Below are 23,249 nucleotides of genomic sequence, written 5' to 3' on the forward strand. Positions count from 1 at the left end.
AAACAGGCTTTTGTGCTTTCTCCCCGATTTCCTCTCTCTCTCCCTCTCTCTCTCTCTCCATCCCCCTCCCCACTCTTTCTCTGTCTCTTTCTCTCACCTCTCTCCTCAGTGCATCATCCTACAGCTCAGTTGGAATATGCTCTTACTTTCCCCCTGCCTCAGCTCCTCACTTCCTCTCCTGACTGACTCACTCACTCCTGCTGCTCTCCTCTCCAACCTCCTTCCTCTCTGTCACTCACTCCTGATCCCGAAGACACCATGGTGAACAGATAACCTCCTGGCCATCCTGACACCATGGGTGCCTGCCTCTGCAAAGGTCACAAAGGTCAGTCCACCTGCTTGTGTGTGTGTGCATGTTGTTAGTGTCTGATGTCTGGGTCAGGTTGCACTGAGAGGTGATTGTTTCAGAAAGTTGCATCATGTTTTTAGAGGATAGCACTCGTCCCTGAGGTGACAGGAGCAAAAACCCATCTGAGGCACAGTTTTAGTCACACATTGTGCTTGAGTGGTATTATAAGTGACTAGCACCATATACAGCATGACGTGATTCATCCAAATACTCATTTTATCTGCTTTTTTGATGCTCTTCCTGATCAGAGTGAATCTGTGGAGATAGATAACAGACTTGGGGAGCAGAAGCAGGTTGATGCTTCAGCGCATATTTAGTGGGCTAATTTATTTCAAATACTTTATCTTTACTTGATGTTTTTATGTTTGTGGTCCTGTGTGCCGTGTTAGTTTTGATGTTACACCAAGGTGCAGGAAGCCAGTATGCCTTTAGACCTATTGCGCAAGGCATAATTTCCCTTCAGGAAGAATTAGGTATATATAATCTAATCTAATCCAATGCAATCTAGCCAAATTTAATCTAATATAATATAATAAAAAGAAAGATTTAAGGTAACGGTTGCATTTCTAAAGCTGTCACAATAAAATTAGCAGTGCCCTCTGAAGACAAGACGGATACTACCTACTGGTTTGTGTGTTTGGTGACCACCATGAGGAGTTCTTAACAGGCTGGGAACAGAGGTGTATCATCTGATTGGCCACTCCAAATTCCTAAACCATGATTGGCTACCTGACCGGGTCAGAGGAAGGATTATGATGAATGAAACAGCAGAACTGTCCATGGAACACTTACAGTTAAACATTAACTAGCAAGGCTCTGTTGTAATAGTTGCTTGTAGTTTTTCTTGCATTGAAATGTAACACCTTCTCTTTAGTTAATCCTTCACTTTAACAAGTGACTTGGAAGTCCAAAATGTACTCAGGAAAATAACACCTGTTTGGTACTTTGGTTTAAGTAGTTAAAGTCATTATGATCAGACAGACAGCTAATAATACTGATAATAATAACTAATAATTAAATATCACCCTGTGAACGCCAGTGTCCCAGGTTGGCGACCGTGGTCAGAAAAGTCTGGCTCCGCCCCTGGTTGGGAAACAGACTGAAATGATTACTGATGCCTCTTTATGACCCACAAAAGCAAGCAAGATCATTCACAACAAGACTGACAATTTCTATATTGTGATATTTAATATCTGGAGCTGCTGAAGGGGCTACATGTCAGACCAGATGATGGACAGCATGCTGACATAACAGGTTCTCTTTATATTTTACAGCAAACATTCACAATGAGTTTTCGCAACACATTTCACTGTTAACCCTCTGTAAGCCCTAGGAAAAAGTAACGTTGAAGGTCTTAAGGCGATCAAAAATGAGCATTGCTTTAAACTGATATAAATATGTCATATATTGATGGATCATTCCAATTTTTTTTTAAATCTTTTAATTAACTTCAGTATTAATGTGACATACTGAATGTTCACTAATATTATAATTAACCCTTTAGTTACGACGTGTTTAAGAGCCAGAGAGAGGAATTTAGGGGGAGAAAAAAACACCAAAAATGGATCAGCTCCTGCATAATATAATGAAAACTGGAATTCTTTTTTTGAGTCAACACATTTTGACATATGTTGATGACTTACAACAACACTTTTTTTATCACTGCATTATTTTTCATGTAATGTCCTATGTTTAAAAAAGTTACGTTGAAGGTCTTAAGGCGATCAAAAATGGGCATTGCTTTAAACTGATATAAATATGTCATATATTGATGGATCGTTCCAATTTTTTTTTTAATCTTTAAATTAACTTCAGTGTTAATGATACATACTAAACATTCACTAATATTATAATTAACCCTTTAGTTACCACGTGTTACAGTGCCAGAGAGGGGAATTTAGGGGATGAAAAAACACTAAATTATTATCTCCTGTATAATACAATGAAAACTGGAAAAAAAAATTTGGGGTCAACACATTTTAACATATGTTGATGACTCACAACAACACTAATTAAATGACTGCATTATTTTTTTTGCAAAGTCATGTTTTTTATCAAAAAGTCACAATTTTGGCCTCAAATTGACCAAAAGTGGGCAGTCTAAACTGTTATAAATATGCCATACAATAATATATTTTTTCAAATTTTGAAAAAAAATCTTTCAATGGAAGTCATTCATCACTATCAATTGAAACAAATTTTATTTTCAAAAGTTTAACCCTTCATATGCCAGTCTGTGACTGATCCTTTGTTATGAAAAAACCCATGAAAAGCGAATGAGCTTTCTCTATAGGTTTTTGGCTATAATTTGATCCCCCCTACACACACACACATTACTGTCACCATGCACATATACATACATCAATCTTGAGGATCAATATCAACACACAGAGACCTTCCTTGGTTGAATCTAATTTCAAAATTGCATGGAAGGCTCCAAAATGTAAAACTATAGCAATAATTCCCAAAAAGAGCCAAAAAAATGATAATCAAAACCTACATGAAGTTTGGCCCACAGTGGAAACATGAAAAGTGGTTCATTCAGCTGAAAACCCTGAACATCATAGATTTTGAAGGCAAACCTACAATGTCAAAGCTGTTTTGAAAAAAAATATGATTTTTTCCTGCAGAATAATGGCATTCAAACTTTGAGTGTTTTATGCTTTTAGGTGGGGATTTAATCAGGGCATTTTTCCCATAAGGAATTCATTACTCCAATTTTGGCTACAGATATTCCCACACACACAAAATAATTTCACTAAACACACACATACACCACTTCCAGACATCCCAAGGTATGCAGTGAACTCAAAAAAGTCTGAACCCATTTGCCCTTTGGTACTCTAGAGCAGGATTTGTGCCCCTAGTGGACAAAGGGAGAGTAGCATGAATTTGGCAAAGGGATGAAAACTAAGAAAATGGCGCAATCTGGTGTTCTATGGTAAAAATAAAAATTTTAGGTCCCTGTGGTTTGGTTCACAACAATGAGTAACTCAGAACCTTTTTTTCTGATGTAGTAATTCCAGGATCAAAAAACGTGGTTTGAATGGGTTTCAATGGCTGCCATTTTTGGCTTAAGAGCACGAACGTTAGTAAAATGAGTACACTGGAGGACATTACACTTACCAAATCATATATGTAAAAATTTTGTAAATTGACCCAAATAACTCCACTGTCTTTAATATCATGCCCCAAGCTTAGAAAAAAACACCAAAACACAACAGGCGAATATTGCGAATGACCAAAAATGGGCTAAGGCTTACAGAGGGTTAAAGGAAACAGGATGAGATTATTTTATCAGAAGATTCTAACTTGGCAAGTACAGGACAAGATTTACATCTTTGCCAGCAGGGGGCACCAAAATTGACAACAAAGTTCCTCGCTGCTGCAGCTTTAACATGAAACTGTTTCTTATTGTCAGAGTTGTTAATGTTTGGAAGATGTTATTTAATGCAGTTGTCATTTCATGTTTCACTGTAGGTTTTCTGTTGTTGCACCACATCTGAGAAGTCCATTTTAATTCATTATCACAGCTTTTTTTCACCAGTGTGTCCAATATAATGTGCCCTGCTGATTAGATCATGAAGGAGTCAACCATATAGACACCTGCTTCTTTTCACTATTCCTGAGAACACTTTGAGTGCCATGAAAGACATACATTTGAAGACTTACAGGTATTCTAGTATTTGTGTCATGATATATTCCATTACAGAGATTATTACCAGCTAATATCTGTAATTGATTCTGAAAATATCAAGAGACAAAGGCAGCTTTGTTCTGGTGAGATACATTTTCAACAAGCTGGAAATGACAGAGTTCAGCGTTTTAAAGCTGGGAGGAAAGCTGGAAGGCAGCTGTGAGGCTCCAGACAAACAGATAAGAGGAGGATGAGAGTGTGTGTGTGTGTGTGTGTGTGTGTGTGTGTGTGTGTGTGTGTGTGTGTGTGTGTGTGTGTATGTGTGTGAGACTAAATCAGTATGGGATTTACCCCCACATACACAGACGTGTGCTCAAGGAATCGTGATGTGTCTTGACCTGCTAACGGCGTGTGATGAGGCCAAAGGGAAGACATAGTGTGTGTGTGTGTGTAAGTGTGGGCGACCATGACTTAAGTTCATGGAAGGGTATCACTCACCTCCTGCTGCTTTAGCGTTTCCATCGCGACCGCCTATTGTCTTGAGAACACCTCTAAGGGGAAACCCCAAGCATATGTGTGTGTGTAGTCCTGGGTGTGTACGTGTGTGTCCCCTGACCTTTCTAATATTGTTAACTCTCCATATTTCCACCCTGCATTAATTTCCTCTTGTCATTCATAGAAACCTCTCCACCAATTATGAGGAAAATATGTATGCAGAGCAGCTCCCGTTAAATGACTGCTCAACAATTCTCTCTCATTCTCTCTCTCTCTCTCTCTCTCTCTCTCTCTCTCTCTCTCTCTCTCTCTCACTCTCACTCTCTCTCATATTCATTAAACATGAGACTGGCTTTGACCCCTGGCTTGAAGAAGTAATTGTTTCTGACTCCTCAGACCATGACTCCTTCCTAAAACAAATACACACACACACACACACGCGCACGCACACAGACAAGAAACCCACTTATGAAGCACAAGATATTTGTGTGTGATTCTCTGCAGAGCTCCAACATCCCATGACAGTCCTACAGGACCAGAGTGTGGAGGGTCAGCCATCCTCTGACAATGTGAGTAAGAGCCCCTCACCTTGGACTTGAAGGTTTTGGCCCACTGTGTCATGATGGATTGTATTTCCTTATAATGGACTTTTAAAGTACGTCAAATATATGTTCTGTGACTTTTTGGATCAAGTCTCATATATACTGTAGCTAGGCTACCTTGTAAAGTTTGCAACAACACAGTTCCTGATGACAAGAAAATGACACGTCATTACCATCAAAATATCTGGATAGGCATCGTCCTTACTGGTAACCCTTGAACCACGTTCTGATGGTTTATCTTTACACGATATATTATCACTGCTACTTCTGGTTTAAGTTACTTTGTCAAGTTCAGCTTCATCTCAGAGATGCCCTCCTGCTCTTGCCTGGATTGCAGGACAGGATTTCGCTCCACTTTTTTTCAATCAGAGATGGTTCAAGCTCAGTAGCTCCTCAGGCTGCTCTCACATCTGTGCTCAGTGACAGTCTTCATTCCCGGACACTCCAGACCAGCCTGAGACAGAAACTAAAGTTTTTGCTGGAATGTTTTCAAGTTGAGAATGCTATGGGAAACTAGCATTTTTGCCACAGTGTCAACAGTCAGAGGTGAAACATGTCAAACTCCTTTCTCTTTGATATGATGTGAGTGATCAGGCTGTTGATCTTGGTGTCCCCTCTGGACAAAGCAGTACTTGTAATCTCTTTGCAGATTTTGTCCTGTACTGTTAAATGTATCACTCACTGTGAGTGTTTCTTGTGGAAAGTGTTAACCGGGACTTCCACCAGAAGTGGTCCGGCTCTGTGCTCTCTCATCCATCAACACCCACTGGTTGCATTTCCAGAACGGACAGCTGGAGTCATGTGACCAAGGTTTTCCTGCAGTAGTTACTGCATTTTTTAATATCCTCCTCCTCTCCTAATCCATGTTGTCTTTCTGGTCCTCTGAAAACGTCTGACCTGTTGACTCCAGGCCTGGCTCCGCTCATCATGACGGTTTGTTGTTGTAGTTAAGTGAAATATGATCTTGTGATAACACAGAGTGTTTTATTCTGAAAATTAACCAGATGTTTTCATTTTGTTTTGGTGCCTGACTTCCTGTCCCGCTCCATCTGCTCTGTTGAGATTGATGCGTCGTGCTCTGGCATCCGGCAAAAATAGAAGTCTTTAATATCTGATACGAGATGCAACGGAGCGGACCCAGTGGTAGTTAACACATTGACTAGAATAAAAGATCTGGTGCCGTGACGGATCGGAGACGGACCATACACAGATCTGGTGGACTTTGGTCTTTAGAGTCTGTATCTGCAGCTTGTTTTTAATCACTTCTAATGACAACTTCTCTAAAGCAGCAGTAACAGAGAAAACTAATGACATTATAGAAACGATCAGTCTGTTTACTGATTGTTTGGTGTGCTTCTTAGATCCCAAAGAGACGTGTGCTTTCATTTCAATCTGCTTCATAATTAGTTCACTAGCAAGGACCACGCCACACGAGAATATAAGTTTGAACATGTAATGATTTATTGTGCGTCGTATAGCCCAGCAGATGGAGACTCAGGATGGGGATTACGTCTCAGAGTTATTCTAGCTGGAGCTGATCTTGATCCCAGGCAGAACCTGGAATTAGACAAGGGCACAAAAGAGCGTTGAGTAGTAAGGGGTAAGAAAAAGGGCAATTGAAGCAGAGCAAGGTGAGGGAGGTCGGGTTGAAGAGCAACAGACGAACGGTTGAGTAGTCTTGCTACGTTTAAGTAGGCTTGTCAGGTGATTGAGGGTGTGGTTTAGGCGTGGTCCTGCTCCCGAATTTAAGTTAACACCTTAACTTCATATAAAAAAAAATCCTCTCAGGAGCTTTAAGTGTTGCTCTTATTGTCCTGCTTTTAATATTAAAGTTTAATAACGTGAATATTTTGTCTCAGTTTTTAAGGGTCCACTTCACCGTCTAACCTCACAATGCTGTGGATTTATTTGAACACTACTAGCACTGCTCAGATTGAGCACATGCTTTTATTATCTGCCTATAATGTGTTTATTTCACAGTGAGATCAGTGTCGCTCTAAGTGGGAAGATTGGCTTCATTTATGCCCATATCTCTTTCACACATATCATGTACAGTCTGCTCCTCAGCCTGGCTTCATCACACCCTCCGTGCAGACCTTGGAAGTGACATTGTTTGCTTTTTATCAAGATTATTAATAACTTAGAAGGTTTTATTCCCTGTTATACACTCTCATGAGAAACATCCAATTGTATAATGAATAAAACTCTTGTTTAAAAAAAATCTTAATGAATAAATAACTACTCTCTTAATTACTCTCTTTCCTTTGGTAGAATATTCTTTCCTAATAATGACTGGAGAGATGTAAGTCATTTAAACTTGTGTTTGCACATTGCTACAGAGCAGCTATGCCATGTTGCTCAAGCTAGCTATAGCTGTCACATTTCTGTCTTTAGCATTGCATTGGAGACTGTTCAAATTCATACAACACTTGTATTCAGCTCTGAATTCAGGACAAATGAACTTATGAAAGACGACAAAGTTGTTTTTTCATTAGTAATGTAACAAGCAGATAGCTAACTGCAGCATGCTAGCTAGCTGGAGCTTAGCTAAAGGACCATGTATGAGACATGCCAAGAAAAAGCGGACATATTTCAATCTAGAGTTTAATCAGACTGTCACTAAAGAAGAATTTAGACTGATAAAAAAACTCTCTTGGAGATTTTTTTAAACTGCCAGGGAGGTAACAGACTTTATTATCATCTTTTTGCCCTTATAAGCTGTTGTGGCAGGGCGGACTTGTAGCTAAGGTGTAAACATAAATGATAACCGGCAACGCCACCTGGGGACCTGCGCCCCAGGAACTCTCGAGCAACTTGATTTTAATTAAACAAGGTCACACAGATAAGGTCTGATGAAGGCAGAGACAGGGTGTCAAAATAAGTTCAAAGTGTATTGAGCCAAAAGGAAATAATAGAAAAACTTGATAATTTACCTGAGATGGGAGAAAAGAGTGATAAAATTAAACAATGAATGAGGGTTGAAGAATATTTTATTCTAACAATATTTAAAATAGACCTTCTACAACAGTTAAAATTATTATTAAAACTACAATGAACCCCCAACATAAACTAGCCAACCAAATCAAACTAAACAAGAAATCCAAATAAACAAGATCAACTAAATGTAAGCTGAGGCCACCAGAAGGGAGGCAGACTACACAGAGGGAAGTGCAGGAGGTGCTACCACATACTCCCCTTAGTGAAGTGCTGCACACGCACACACACACACACACACACACACACACACACACACACACACACACACACCAGCACCACCAGCACCACAATCCTCACTTATCACATATGACATTGTGACGTATCACAATGAACCAACACAGAAGGGAGGAAACACAGAGGCTGTTTTCTAAACGATCTGCTACATACTACCTACGAATCTAGTATGCAGTAGTTACTGCATACTACATACTGTGTTTGAAGGTAGTATATAGTCTGACTGTTCTGTTGGATCTGTTCTGCAGGTTGCTGAGCCAGATGTAACCAGATTTCTGGTTTCGGGAAGTGGAAGTAAACAACGGCCAAACTGATAATGAAACTGTTTCTTAAGCATCACTTATGATTTAAAAAGTTAAGAAGTGGTTTATATGGAATTTAATAATTTTTACAGCACCTAAAAACAGAGTTCCCCCTGTCAAAAAAGAAGCAAAATTAAAAGGGGAATGTTAGCGCTGTGCATTATGGGAAACAGTACGCAAGGCAGACTGGTCCGATGCAGACTGAGACATTTTCTGAATCAGTACGACATCCGGGTACTTTTGGCATACTGCAGATTTTGCTCTTGTTCGCATACTACATACTGAATTTTGGCCAAATCAGTATGTACTGCTTGTATAGTAGACGGTTTCAGAAACAGCCAGAGACTATATACACACTAGGTAACGAGACACAGGTGAGACCAAAAAGGCCCAGGTGAAGACAATCAAAAAGGAGGGAAAACACAGGAAGTAAAACTAAACCAGAAACCCAGGGAGCAATAACTACAGAAATAAAACAGGGAACTCTTCACACACAGGGAATACAACACAAGGCATGAAACACTAAAACCACAAGGGAGACATGAGATCAACTTATAACAAACAGAACACAAAGGGAGGAAACAAGAATGAAGCATAACAAGGTAAATCTAGAAAATATAACAGGTAATCAAAGACAAAATACGAAAACAAGGAAAACACAAACCAAACAAAAGCAACTCATGACAGGTTGAAACAAATACATAGATTTAAATGTGTATTTCTTGGCTACTTTAGAGTCTGCCATTGTGTTTGAATAGGCCCACAATTAATCTATGGATAGGTTGGGCCAAGGAGGATACACGCGATACATCCTTCCAGGTCCATATTGACCCTTATTCCATCTGTTATAATGGAGGAGACAGGCTTTATGACCTACACTGCAGCCAGACACCAGGGGGAGCTCTAAAAGTTTTGGCTTCACTGGGAGTGCTGTTGTTCTATCCATGTTTTATACAGTCTGTGGTCCTGAAGTGCACTCTTTGAAGGATGCAGCTCCTGACTACTGTGATTGGAAAATGTTTAACGGTTTTAATTATTTAGATTCACTGTGGTTTAAAAATGAGCTGTTTCAGTCAGATATTTTACAAAGTTTCTTCTTTTAGAGTCACCAAACATCCAGCAATGATGCAGCAGTCTGCTAATGTGTGAACAGGTCTGTGATAGCTGACAGAACTCACATTGGTTGGGCTTTTATTCAGATTTTTTTTAATCAAATGTAGAAGTCAGAGTTGAGATGGTTTTCAGTTTGAATTCTAAACATCTTGTGCCGTCTCTAAATATATTGATTGCAGGTGTTAGAGTGTAATAATAAAACGTGTGGGTTTGAGTTTATAATACGTCTTTGATCACATAAATTCATTCAGAGTGTAAATGCTGCAGGATTTCTATTAAAAATGCCTGTTGTTGTCATTGTCACCATTTTCCCTTGAAAGAAAAGAAGTGTGAAATGTGTGGATTGAGTCATAAACACATACGACATGATTGCCAGAGGAGGAGGCACGCAAATGTGATTAAATGTGTGAGTAAGGACGTATGGGTCTCTTGTTTGTTTTTTTATGCTCTGTGGGATGAAGAATAATGCTCTGGCACATAAAAACTATTTAAAAAGCCACAAACTCAGCGACAACACGTTGAACACAATGCATCTATTTTCTTTGTTATCTGTGGTAACACATGCTTACATCAGGGATAAAGATGTAATATTTTCTCTTTTCTTGTGGACCATATCGTGCAGGATGGGCAGAATCCCTCCAATGGCAGTGTGGCAGATAAAAGCAACCGCTACGACATAGGCGAGCTGGCCACCTCCTCTTTGATTGGTGAGTCACACACACACACACACACACACACACACACACACACACACACACACACACACACACACACACACACGCACACACACACACACACATATACACACACACAAAATAAACAGGTGTAGGTCATGTTGTGTTTCATTATAAATCCAGCATACAACTTTGAGAAATTGTATTAGCAACCATGGGAGGTTAGTAATGTCATTTCCCTCCTCCTTGGTGCCATTTTCACTGTAACACACTGTAGCAGAAGCACAACCAGACAGACACGAGTAAACAACCAGGTACATGAGCACATTTCCATCTTCCCTTTCATCGTCTGTTCCATTTTTTTAGGCTGCCACCTCCTCCTCCTTTTTTCATCCCTCTCCCAATCCTGAGCCTGTCAGCCTCATCTTGACTGCTCCTCTCGCTCTGTAGGAGGTTAATTACCGGAGTTAATGTGTTATGCCTTGCTGAACTTTTCCCTGTGAAAGGTCCTTTATAATCCTGACAGTGTAATTATGAGTTTGTTAGACAAATACAGTCGCTCAGACAGACGGCTGCGCGGCTGACACCTGCTTTGGGAGCCACAGAGTTGGTCGATTGGAAAAATAAAAGAGCTTCTTAGCGTTTACTCAGACTTAATCACCTGTCAGTCATCACTGTAAGGGGCGAGGAAGGTCTGGAGTATGGGAGTCTCAAAAATTTTAATTGGACTATGAATCATGTAAAGCTATTTAACACTGCTGTCTAAAGGTGGTCTGAAGAATGCATCAGTTTTGAAACAGGAATAAGAATACAGACTGCAAAAACAAACTGCCCCTGTATCATTCAGGTTAGTCAGAGATACAAATCATTGTTTACATTTTAATAGCTTTATTTTCACCACAGTCCACACTGCGTAACAGCTTTGATGGCTTTCTGTATTTGTTATTGTTTTGGTCTAATCACTGCTTGAAATCAACAATAGTTAAATACCAAATGGAAAATTAGAGTACACATCAAATGACTAATCAAAGCATGTTGTTTTACAGAGTTGTTCCCATGTCGGCTGGTAAATAAACAAAGCTTTCATGGTTCATGTTCATCTGTCTGGGCTTCACCACACAGTCTGTTTTCTCACTACGTACAGGAGGCCGTCACGGTTCACTTAATGCAATTTACTGATATGATCTGAAATTGAATTATTTCTGACTGACTGGTTATTTTATTAAACTTGTAACCTTTGTGTTTACTGTAACAACACGATTGCATCTCAAAGAAATCACATCATTGGTCACACCCAGAGGAACTAAGTAGTACTGAGAAAGGTGGGCTCTTAAATGTTGGTCATGGCTTTCACCGTCATTCAAATTGAGATTTGTCTGCGGTCAAACCGAGAGGAGGAGGGCACCAGGTGCTCAGGTACGTAGTGTGTTAGACTACAGGTGCTCTGGAAGACTAAAGAGTAACTGCAGATAGAAGGAAGCCACGGAGGCTGTCCTCACCGTTCATGTTTTATGAGTTTTACCCTGACTTATAAAAGGCTTTTACTTATACGTGTGTCTGAGGACAGCCTCAAAGGTTTCCTTCTATTGCTTGAGATTTTCTTTTGCAGTTTTATTTTTCATTTAGGTTTCAACAAATGGATAAGAAATACATTTTTAAATTAAAGAAATGCATAGAAAGCCCAAAAACTCAACTAAAAAGAAAGATGAGAATCAGAATTAATCAGGTGGCCAGAAACATGACTCTTCATGAGTTGTGATTATAATCAATAAGCATATTCCTGCTGATTGCACAAACTGATTGCTAAAAAGTCCAACTTGTTGGTGCGTAAACATGATCACACACTCATATTTAATCAGTGTTTTGTTTACACCTTGTCTGAGATGACCAAAAGTTGAGAAAATGAAGAAAGCTTTCAAATACGTAACCTTTGTTCACATAGATATTGAAAGTTAGACACCAGGGCCTGTATGCACGTCCAGCCATTAGTGATGAAAACAGGCCGTTTGTACTAATGGTTAAAAAAAAAACTATTAGCTAAATGCATGAGGCTGCAAAAGGCTGTTTAAAGGATGGGGGACTTTGTGCTTATGCATTACCATTTAAGATGAAATATGCAAAGAGAATGGATATTTAGGGATCAAACTAATCCTTCGGGAAAGTATGCTGATGTTGAAATATACAGCAAATTTAGATTTAAGAGACACAACATAATTCTTAGGTAACCTACCAGCAATATCGTGAAGTGAATCCTTCCCAAACAACTCTGTTAACAAGTCCTCATCCTTCAATGGGGGGACAGGTGGTCCTCCACCTGGACCACGTTGGTGGCGGTGCTTGTTGCGCAAAGCTGCTTTCATGTTGCTTATTTTATTTTGTAGGTCTTCTACTGTGAATCAGAAACACCACACGCATTTATCTGGTTCAAGATCTGAAGCCAAACTTTCCCTTTCTCCTTGTTTGTTATCTTTGATGATTGACTTGCTGATAATAGCTGTTTGTTCATTCTATAGTCTTCTAATAAAATGTCCATTTCTTCTTCCACTGAAAGTTTGTTTTTTCTTGATCTTCTCTCAGTCACAGTACCCCTCACCATGTTTATTGTTGTTTATTCGAAGTAGGCATGCGCAATTCAAATTTGTTGGATAGGGGTTTTCCAGGAGGTTCCCTGGACATATGACGTTTTGCACTAGCCCCGCTTTCATGGCGCAATTCATTAATCGGCCAAATATTTGCAGTCGTGCATGCGGCTAACGCTACTGCCAAATGGGCCGTTACATAACAGTGCATTTAAGGCTGATTTATACTTCTGCGTCTCCCCTACGCAGCAGGGGCTGACGCGGACATGAGCCCCACATACTTCTGCATCGATGTGTCCGTGTCGCGCAGCAATTCTCTTCCGAAACGCTTGAGGGCAGTGTGGTCTCTCTGATAGCCGGTCGCCTGCTTCCGGTCCCGCTACGATCTGTTTACTTTTCCACAGAGTTTCAGAGCGTGTAATGTTAATCTACAGCTGATACATGTTGCTGTTTATCATACAGACATGATTACATGAAGAATAGAGAGGAGGAGATGAAATACACGGCCGATGTGTGGCCGATGTCCGGGATCCCGGAAGTGCTGTGAATGAAAGACAAAGCCGTCGAGCGGACCAATCACAGAGCTTGAAGTCCGCGTCGGCTCTACGCGTAGTTACATTTTGGAGGAGGTGCACGTCAGCTACGTGCGTAGGCCTCTGCGTAGGTACGGGAGCTACGCGGACCTACGGCGTAGACTACGCCGTCGATTCGACGCAGAAGTATAAATCAGCCTTAAGTCTAATGGTCCTGTTTGTTGACGTGAAAACGGGCCATGGTTACAGAGGCTGATGGTTTCTAAATACAAATGTATTAAAAAAATAATAATAATAATAAAAATCATTTAAAGTTAAGGCTTAAACATTTTTGATTATTGAGCTACAATAAAAGAGCGAAACAGTAGCCTCCAACAGGAGCTGTCAGTATCTTTAATAACACGTGTTGGCTGCACTAAACCTTCAAATCCATAGAAGCCTTTGTTAGCTTGATGCTAGCCACTGCATTCACAGTGACAGTAAACACAGGATTACTCTGTGGGGCTCTGGATGAACTTAATATGACCTGATCCTCTTCACGCTGCAGGGTGGGAACAAAGTCCAAAATATTCTAATTAAAAAACAAATGGGATTTTCCTGCTGCTTCTGAATAACTAATAGATGCAGCCTTAGCTTCCTCCCCATCCACAGAGTCATCACAGTGTGAACGCAGGCTGAGACAGCAGTGGGTGTCACGGTGCTGAACAAAACACAGTGAACAGTCTCCAGGTGTTGTGCTCAAATGAAAATAACATGTTGTGATGTTTTTCTCAGTTTCAATTAGCGCAGGCTGTCAGCTCTCTCGGCTCCTTCTTTTATTTAACAGTTTCCATTTCTTCTCCTTGTTTTCTTCGTCTCTGACTCTGTTACTCTCTCCTCCTCTCCCCCTCTCCCCCTGGTCTGGACATTTTTCTCTTTAGATTTACTTTATTCTTTCTCCTTCCCTCTCATCCACCTTGCCTTTTTCAAACCTTAAATAAAGGACCTGGCCTGCATTATGATCTCCATTTGCTGTCATGTTCACCTCAGCTCTCCATTTCCCTGGATCTCTCTACCTTTCTCTCTTCTGATTAAAATAAATGATAGCTTCTTTGTAGTTTCGCACAGTGCTTTTATGGGTTATGAAGAACATATACTTGTTAAGATTTGGGCACAGTGAGCATCTATTGGTGCCTGAAAAGTTTCCATTAATGGAAAAGAACAAGGTAGTGGATTTAATTTAGATTTGAGTCAGGATAATGAGGATGACGTTCCGTCTTGGACTTGATTACTGTGAGGCTAGACTTAGAGCCCTTCACACTTGGTTCAACTTGAAAGTCGAAAAGATACTTTTATCATAGACTGACTGTATCAAATTGTTCAAATCAGCAGACCCTGATATACTTCAAAATGTCTGTGTTTAAGTGTAAGCGAATGTCTGCCCATGAGGATGAGCTCCACAGTACATCTCCTAAAGCGGGGTGGTCCTGTTCAGACAAAATAAGGCTGTGTTCATGCATGAAAAGCCAAAGACTGGCAGAATCAGTCACTAACTAGCTTATTGATAAACCTGCGTGAACTCTACCCACTGTGACATCGCCCTGTTTCCAGGCTTTGAAAGCCGTTGTGATGTTTTTTGGAGCCAGAACTGACCATAATTGGAGAGAGGTTGGAGCTCAAAGGAAGCGAGGGGTTAGCAGATGCTTCATTATCAATTCAGTGTGTACAAATAAAGAAATGAGCTACATAGAGTAAAACAGGTGTTTGAACCAGGTTGTAAACATGTTTATGTCTTCTGTATGTTGGCATTTTAACATGGTACCTAATGAAGATTAATTGACTTTTGCAACTAGCCTCCAGTGGATACTCAAGGAACTGCAGTGTTTGCACTGATATTTAGAAGAAGCCGTGCCCTTGATCATAATACCTGTACTGTCAGATTCATTCTAAACAGGTCCATGATTTATAAAACTGACATCATGCTGTACTGAAGAAGACTTAAAACAAGAGTCTCCACTCATTATATCTACTTTAACCTGTAACATTTATTGCACCAAAAAATGTTGCATCCCTGTGTTGTTCTTTTACTCTACAAAGTAAAACCACAGAGTAGTAATATTCAAATCTTATGATCTCAAAGCTCCTGTGAGGAGTTCTTTAGCTGGTCATGAAACAGACTGACAATAATATTAATGCCTCTTTATGACCTGAAAAAGAAACAAGACCATCAACAAAAAAGGGACTATTTCTACAAAGTAATTTTTAATGTTTGAAACCATTGGCGGAGGGTAGGTGTCAAATAAAGTGAGTAAGTGCGTTGTTGATGTTCCACAGCAACACATTTTCAATGAATGATACATTTGACAGTCAAAAGATAACAGGATGAGATTTTCAGTCAAGAAACACTACTGACACATGTACAGGACAAAAACAGCAACTTGTCCACAGGGGGCGCCAAAGGTGAAGCAAACCAAAAATTCTTTAGCTTTAAATGTTTGAGTTGAAAAAAATGTATATTTGTCTGAGCTGTGGGTAGTGACCAAAAGAACAAGATCGTGAATACAAGCAGCCAAAATGAGCTTTTTCTGCAGGGTGTCTGGGCTCAGCCTTAGAGATAGGGTCAGGAGCTCAGACATCCGGGAGAGGTTCAAAGTAGAGCCGCTGCTCCTCCACATCGAGAGGAGCCAGATGAGTTGTCCGTCTGGGAGGCGGCCACAGGGAAGACCCAGGACACGTTGGTTAGATTATATCTCTCAGCTGGCCTGGGAACGCCTCGGTATCCTCCCAGAAGAGCTGGTGGAAGTGGATGGGGAGAGGAGTGTCTGGTTTTCCCTGCTGAGACTGCGGCCCCCGCGACCGGGACCCGGATAAGTGGAGGAAGATGGATGGATGGATGGATGGATGGATGGATGGATGGATGGATGGATGGATGGATGGATGGATGGATGGATGGATGGATGGATGGATGGATGGATGGATGGATGGAATTTGTCTGAAATAACAATTTAAAGTATAAACTAAATGAAATGTATCAAATCCAAAAGAAACTCAAGCTTCCAGCAGCCTGTTGCAAAACAGCAGGCTGATTTAAATAAAAGTCTCATAAAGATAATAGGTTTAGTTTAGTTTTTAGTTTATAGGTAATCATAGTCATAGATTTTGTGGTGGCTAATCTTATTCCGAGGGAGGGCATGGCCATCCCCTGAACCCGTTCCTGCCTCTGTGGTATCTGACATCTTTGTGAAACCAGCAGGGTGGCTCCTGCTCGCCATTTTCACACCTCCACATCAGCTGTGCTTATCAGATCATAATGCTGCTTCCACTTCTGATGGAGTCTAAGGTCTGTACACTTGGTGCACTCAAGGAGCAGTTTGGAGTGGACGCTGGGGACTCAACTCAGCAAGTTCGCACTAAATGACACAGCAGAAAGTGTGTTCACTTTCTGTCAAAAAAAACCAACATCTTAAGAGCCTTATGAGCTGAGAGGACAGAGTCTTACAGTGTGAGTCATACAGTTTAAAAAATGATCACTCAGATGCCTGATGAAGTTGCTGCTGGCTTTCAAGAGTTTAAAAAAGGAAACCGGAGAGCAACATGTTTAAATCAGGCTTTGAGTTAAACCAATAGCTGATGAAATGGTCAGCAGACATTAAATGAGAAGTTTTATTTTCATCAACTCGACTCAATCAGTTCATATCCTCCAGGTGGTTTTAATGCAGTTTCATACTGCCCTGTAGTTCTGTCAGTGATAGTACAGTAAATGAACAGTCCTCTCTGGACCCCCTAGGTGCAGTCACGCTCTTATTTCTAATTTTCCATCTTGTTTTCAGTGGAGCTCTTCATCAGAAGGAAGCAGCAGGACTGCTCATTTCATGGCTCAGGTTATGCAAATCAGGAGTGTACGCTCTTCTTCAAAGTCTAAATGATGCTTTAAATATAACATTTGTTTCCAGGTAGAACCATCTGATGATTCGTCTCCCTCCATGTGCCTCCTCTTTCTATTTTCCCTTCACATTACTGTGGCATTTATTTTCCCTTCTCTTCCCATTTATCACGCAGTGTCTAGATTATGTGGCCTATGACTTTATCTTCTTCCTCTGCCAACACATCTACTGTACAGCCCATCATTTCAGCCTGGTTACCTTTTATTAAATCCACTTTATCAAGATGTATTTCCCCCTCTCGTCCCATTATTTAGGTCTGGTGGCCACGATAAAGGAACACATCACCAAGCCGACAGCGATGGCCCAGGGGCGAGTGGCCCACCTGATTGAGTGGAAGGGTTGGGGCGGAGGCGGTGAGGCCGGCAGGGGCGGATGGAACGGGGCCGGGGGTAAAGGAGGTGGAGGATGGGGGGTTGCAGAGCTGCATGAAGACGAACAATTCTACTCTCAAATGACGGATGAGATCAAGGAAGCTCGCTTTGCAGCAGGTGAGACAGAGGGAGGAATTGAATTCAAGAAAACAAGACGTGGTCAGAGGGGACAGAGAGATACTCAGCGCCCTCTGGGTGTTGTTTTTGTTCAATTGGTGTGTCTACAAAAATCAATTGCCCTTTATGAAAACCTCTCGACAGTGACTTAAATCTAGTGCACTTATTGGATTTCCTTTTGTTTGTGATGGTGGTAGACTTAGAGGTGGAAAACAACACAGGGTTTACTTCAGAGGAGAGCAACACTAAATGAGTTTGTGCCTTTTGTTTCACAGGGGTGGCGGAGCAGTTTGCTCTGGCTGAAGCAGCCATGAATGTGTGGTCTCTGACCGACGGCTTAGAGCAGCCCTCCACAAGCTTACAAGGTGGGTCATACCAACGGATCACGTGTATTAATTTGAAGGTTCAATACGGTTTTTAAGATTAATGTCTTTCCATGTTGATCAGAAAATAATGACTCAGTATCTGATTATTAGCTTCAACTAGGATTTTCTGTGTGGAGTCTTTAGTTGGTCATGAAACAGAAACCTCTTCATGACCCACAAAGCAAACAAGACCACCAGCAAATATACTGACAGTTCCAAAACTGTAAGTTTTAACCACAGAAACCAATGTGTGTAGGGGAAGGTGTCAGATCAGGCGACTTACAGCATACTGAAGAAGGTCATAGCATCAAGGACTATATTGTCTTTTCACGGGGCGCTTGCTTTACCAGCTGAGCTAGACCAGCGTTCCCATACCACATAACTGCTGCTAAGTATGATGTCATACAATAACAATCATTGGCTGTACGCCCTGTTTTAGATGTTTCAGAAACATCTTCTGATGCACAACCTTGGACACATCATCAGTGTTGTTTCCTGGAATCACTGGGTGTTTCGGGTCATGCAACAGAGACCCTTCTCTGTCGACCCGCCCGAGGCTGATCAGACCCCGACCTGTGTCCAAGTGGCGTTCTACTGCCCCCACTGCTCTCCCCTCTTTAACCATCTGGATGCTTTTTCTGCGGCCTCCACAGTGCTGTTGATGGCTCTTCTCCGGTTGGCTCCTGTAATGCCCAGTGTGCTGTAGGTCTTGCTCAGGGATTGACTGGCAAATCCCCGACTGCCCACTTCCACCTGCATGCACCTGGTCTTCCACCCGTTCCTTCGTCAGCCCTCCACCAGTTCCTGGTACTTCTCCCTCTTCCTCTCATGAGCCTCCTCCATCCTTTCCTCCCAGGGCACTGTTAGCTCCAGCAGGATCAGTTGTCTTGTGGCCTCTGAGAGCAGATGAGGTCAGGTCTCAGTCTGGACTGGGTGATGTGTGGTGGAATTTTCAGCTGCCTCTCCTGGTCAACTGTCATTGCCCAGTCTCGGGCCGTGGAGAGCAAACCAGTAGAGCAGTTCCTTGATGTTTTCTGTGTCCTCTGTCCTTCCTTAACAATGTGAATGGCCTTGGCTGTAGCTTGGTGATACTGGCTGTCCTTGATGGGTGTGGTCCTTGTTGCCACTCTTGTAGTTGATAGTAGTGTGAGGTTTCCTGGTTTCAAATTTTTCTAATTTCTGTCCGTGTTTTATACAGTGTATGAATTTGCCCGACAGCAGCTTTGTCAGATGTAATGGCACCTTTTGTTAATCCAGTTTAAAGCTCTAAATGAATCTGTTGTGTTTGAATGTAGAGCTGCAGCCCTTCAAATCTTTACTGCAGCACTCAGCTGTTTGTCATCTTTTCAGTGTTCCTCAGTAACTGATGCTGTTTTTTATCCCTCCACAGCTGCACAAAGCCACTACCTTTCTCAGTTCCTGCTGGACGGTGGAAGCATCAGTGTTCCTCAGCACCTGTACAGCATCCACCCTCAGACTTACGACGACTACAGGACAACCCACCTGATACCTGTGCCGATGGCCGACTCACTTTCCCCGATGTCCAACTCTCAGCAGGACAGAGATCAAACCTTTGAGGACAGAAGCCCTGGGACTGGAGAGGCTGCTGTCAGACACGTAGACAGCAGCTCGCTATCAGAGGATGACGTTTTTTATAACTAGACTCAAATGGAACACAATCCAGCAATCATGATGGCAATCTCTGAAATGAAAATGACCCAGAGGACGTAACCCCCAGCTACCAGCAATCAGACACAAAATGGAAAGGCAGACTTATGTGGAATATCTCAAGGGGCAATTTGTCAAATGGCAGGTCTGTAAGGGTCTGAACCCCTGGTCCTCAGACATAAAGACCCATAAGACTCCAAACTGTATTTTCTCCATGGTTGAGCAAATGCTTCAATGAATGTACATCATTCCACCATCACATTTTTTATTCAGTGTACATAGGACACTTTCAAATTAAATGTAGAACTGAACTGTGAAGAACCAAAAGATACTGTTGTAAAATATCTTGTTATAAAACTTCAGTTTGAATATATGTGCTGAATAAGGTTGTTCTGATCTGTTTTTCTGTCACAGCGAAGAACTCAAGAATAACATGAAGGCAGTCGGAGTAGAGGAAATCTGACAAAAGAAATTGAAAGTGTGTCTTCTTTCAGGTTTTCAATCTGGATCCGAAGAGCAGAAGAAGTCTGGTGTGAGGAAAGCATACAGCCAATTATCTGCCTGAGCCCAATCTATGATTAGCTTTAATTCACACTTTTCTGAGTGCGACCGGGGTGCAGAGAGGGGTGCAGGGAGGGGTGCAGAGAGGGGTGCAGGGAGGGGTGCACAGACAAGACGAGTGTAAAAACAGAGAGGGAGGAGGACACGGGTGTGTGGTCGTGTGTCTATTTCTGTTTGTGTGTTAGCATGCCTGTGTGAGAGAATGAAGGTGTTTTTGTGTCATTTTTAAAGCAGAGGTTTGAAGCTGTGCTTTGTGATGTGTCAAAGCTATTCTGCCTTTTGTTATCTTGGTGCAGCTCTGGAGGGTGTTCAATCAGTGTGAAAAAACTAAACAAAAGGCTGAGCACAAAACAAAACACTCGAGCAGGACAATCAACTGAATGGAGCTTTAATTATTTCTGAAGTGCAACAACAGCAGCTGAAATACTTTTTTCTCTGCAGCAAATTATGAAAAAAAGACAAATGACAGTTTGAAATTAAACAGTCACTCTTTCAAGTTGTTGCTGTGTTACATCTTGATCTTTAAAGTAAGGCTTTCAGCGTTAATGCATTGATCATAATGAGCTTCAGGTCTGATATTAACAGGTCATTTTCATTATTTTCTTATTCCTACTATTTGGTCCCTTTTGGCACACCGTAGTGAAGCCTCTGCAGTGTCTTCCTGCTTCCTACTGTTGCCATGTGTTGGAAAATAATGACACCATTGTCCTTTTGAACGGCTCATTTCACTTTGAAAATCTCCCAGACGGCTCAGTTGACAAGTCAGAAGTAATATGCACTTTGCGTCACACAAAATTAAAGGGTTACCGAAGGGTAGAAGTTTGAGCCACCACCTATGAACTAAGCATACAGGTGCAGCAAGTCAGACTGATGTCCGCGGGCACCTGCATCACAAGCCAGTAGACAACTAAGTTGGAGTGTAAGAATCACCACAGACCTTTTTATGGAACTAAATTGTTAAATACAGTGCCTGCTGAATGGGTGGCAGCTGACTGCAGACTAGTCAGTTCTGAGGAGGACTCGGATCCAAAGATGTGTTGTGACCAGTAGTGCCACAGCACAGCATCTATTTGAGGATCATTTGGTTCTCAAATAAAAACACTGGTAAAAATTTTTACTTTAATACGGACCAAAAAAAACTGTTTTTAGTATTTTGTTAACTTACAGATAATTTCAAAGGGGCAGTTACTACTTAACTGTCAATCAGCTACCTATTTAAGCAATTTCTGAGTTCTTTAAGAACTTTCAACAAATTTTGTCCATCAGAGGCAACTAGAGCTTTTTCATATCATATGACTTACAGATAGGTACAGTGAGATAAGATGGGGAAAAGTGATAAAAATCCATTTTAAAGGACAATTTCACATTTTAAAAAACTTTTAAAATGTAGAAACTTGCTGTGTTAGTGAAGCAAACTAATTATCTTTGTATGGGCACGGTGCTGAATCACAGCATTGTTGAAAACCTGTACAACAACACTCCCTTTTATGTGATATTGCTTTGTTGTACTGAATGAAGAAATGAAGTGATCCAGGTGAAAGTTGGTGAAGTGGGTTTGTTGCACCCAGGGATGATTTCTGAGACATACTTGCTTATTATCAGAGTAGGTGAGATTACCACCACCAGGGGGAGCTGTAGGGTGGAGTTCTTAATTTAAAACATTTAAGCTTTATTTTGGAGTTTAAGCAGCAATTTCCAATGTTAAACAATGAAGAAGATGCAGAAGTGCAAAAAGAAACTGTAGTTCCTCAAGTGTCCACTTGAGGGTGACTCCAAAAGCAGAGGAGTCCCCATTAACCCCCCCCCCCCCCCCCCCCCCCCTTTAAAATGCCTATTATCAGAGCGAATTTAACATTTTTACAGCCTGGTCCTATTTTGGCATACAGCTCATTCAAAGATTTATAACTTAAATATAAATTTGCATGAAAAGGGGAGCCGAGTTGAACGACAGGGGGGAGTGCTGTAGCTGTTTAACCAGGAGGCTAAAAAACCTGCCTCAGCTCTTCCACTTTGCCAGTGTCTACAATGATTGAAAATAAGCATTTCAGCATGGTGTATTGATGGGTACCATAACATGGCTCCAGAAACCAGTGGGTGATGACACAGAGACTATGTCCATGTATAAACATGCAATATATTTGCAGTGATTTTAAATAAATCTCAAGAAAAGAAAACAACAACAGCTGAGTGAATCATTTAAACACCACAAGATGCAAGAGCCTAGTGGGACATCCCTCGAACGCTAAAATTAAATCTGAAACACAAAGTCGTCTTCCGAGGCTCTTACAGAAGAAACACACTGCAAAGGTTCAAACTGGTGTTCAAGCTGCTTTACAAGCTTCTCCATCCTGTCTGAAAGTAACTCTTTGAAGAGAGAAATGTAAAAACGCTGTGTCACTGCCGCTCAGTGAATGAGGCAGTGTAATCTCTTCAGTGGAAAAGATCCTGCTGATTACAATAAGACAATAGGCACTAATACATGTTTAGCGGCGTAGTCTCTGGCTAATAGCAGTTTTGTTTGTTTTGAAATATAATTATGCTTGGGCAGCGAAGAAGTCAAGTCATTATTAGATACAGGCTAATCTGACAGAGATGGATCCATCGTTGCTTCAAAAGGTCAAGGGATGGGCTTATTTCCTCTCTGTGTCTCTGCTGAGATTTCTTTTGCCAAGTCCTCTAATATTCTTGTCATCTGGAGGAGGAGATAGAAAAAAGGAGGGAGGGGAGGA

General features: G+C 41.2%; 2 protein-coding genes across 2 annotated transcripts in view; one reads left to right on the forward strand and one right to left on the reverse strand.

Annotated features, from left to right (window-relative positions):
• fam131c (family with sequence similarity 131 member C) lies at nucleotides 1-22,682 on the forward strand. The gene is made up of 6 exons (XM_034695070.1): nucleotides 1-325; nucleotides 4,986-5,050; nucleotides 10,352-10,436; nucleotides 17,693-17,926; nucleotides 18,202-18,291; nucleotides 19,682-22,682. The coding sequence occupies exons 1-6, from the start codon at nucleotides 295-297 to the stop codon at nucleotides 19,951-19,953; spliced, it is 777 nt and encodes a 258-aa protein (XP_034550961.1). The 5' UTR covers nucleotides 1-294; the 3' UTR covers nucleotides 19,954-22,682.
• The window catches only part of clcnk (chloride channel K), a 24,104-nt gene continuing 23,214 nt past the window's right edge, over nucleotides 22,360-23,249 (reverse strand). Inside the window, exon 20 of the mRNA XM_034695073.1 lies at nucleotides 22,360-23,212. Coding sequence (XP_034550964.1) covers nucleotides 23,138-23,212 — 75 coding nt within the window. The 3' untranslated portion in view covers nucleotides 22,360-23,137. The remainder of the gene's footprint in view (nucleotides 23,213-23,249) is intronic.

Source organism: Notolabrus celidotus, chromosome 11 (assembly GCF_009762535.1).
Source record: "Notolabrus celidotus isolate fNotCel1 chromosome 11, fNotCel1.pri, whole genome shotgun sequence".
Classification (NCBI taxonomy): Eukaryota; Metazoa; Chordata; class Actinopteri; order Labriformes; family Labridae; genus Notolabrus; species Notolabrus celidotus.

Bases quoted from the DNA above. Each gene is read 5' to 3' on its own strand.
- fam131c (XM_034695070.1), top strand. From the start codon at position 295: ATGGGTGCCTGCCTCTGCAAAGGTCACAAAG. The intron at 326-4,985 runs GTCAGTCCACCT...GATTCTCTGCAG, and splicing joins CCTCTGCAAAGGTCACAAAG to AGCTCCAACATCCCATGACA. The intron at 17,927-18,201 runs GTGAGACAGAGG...TTTGTTTCACAG, and splicing joins GGAAGCTCGCTTTGCAGCAG to GGGTGGCGGAGCAGTTTGCT.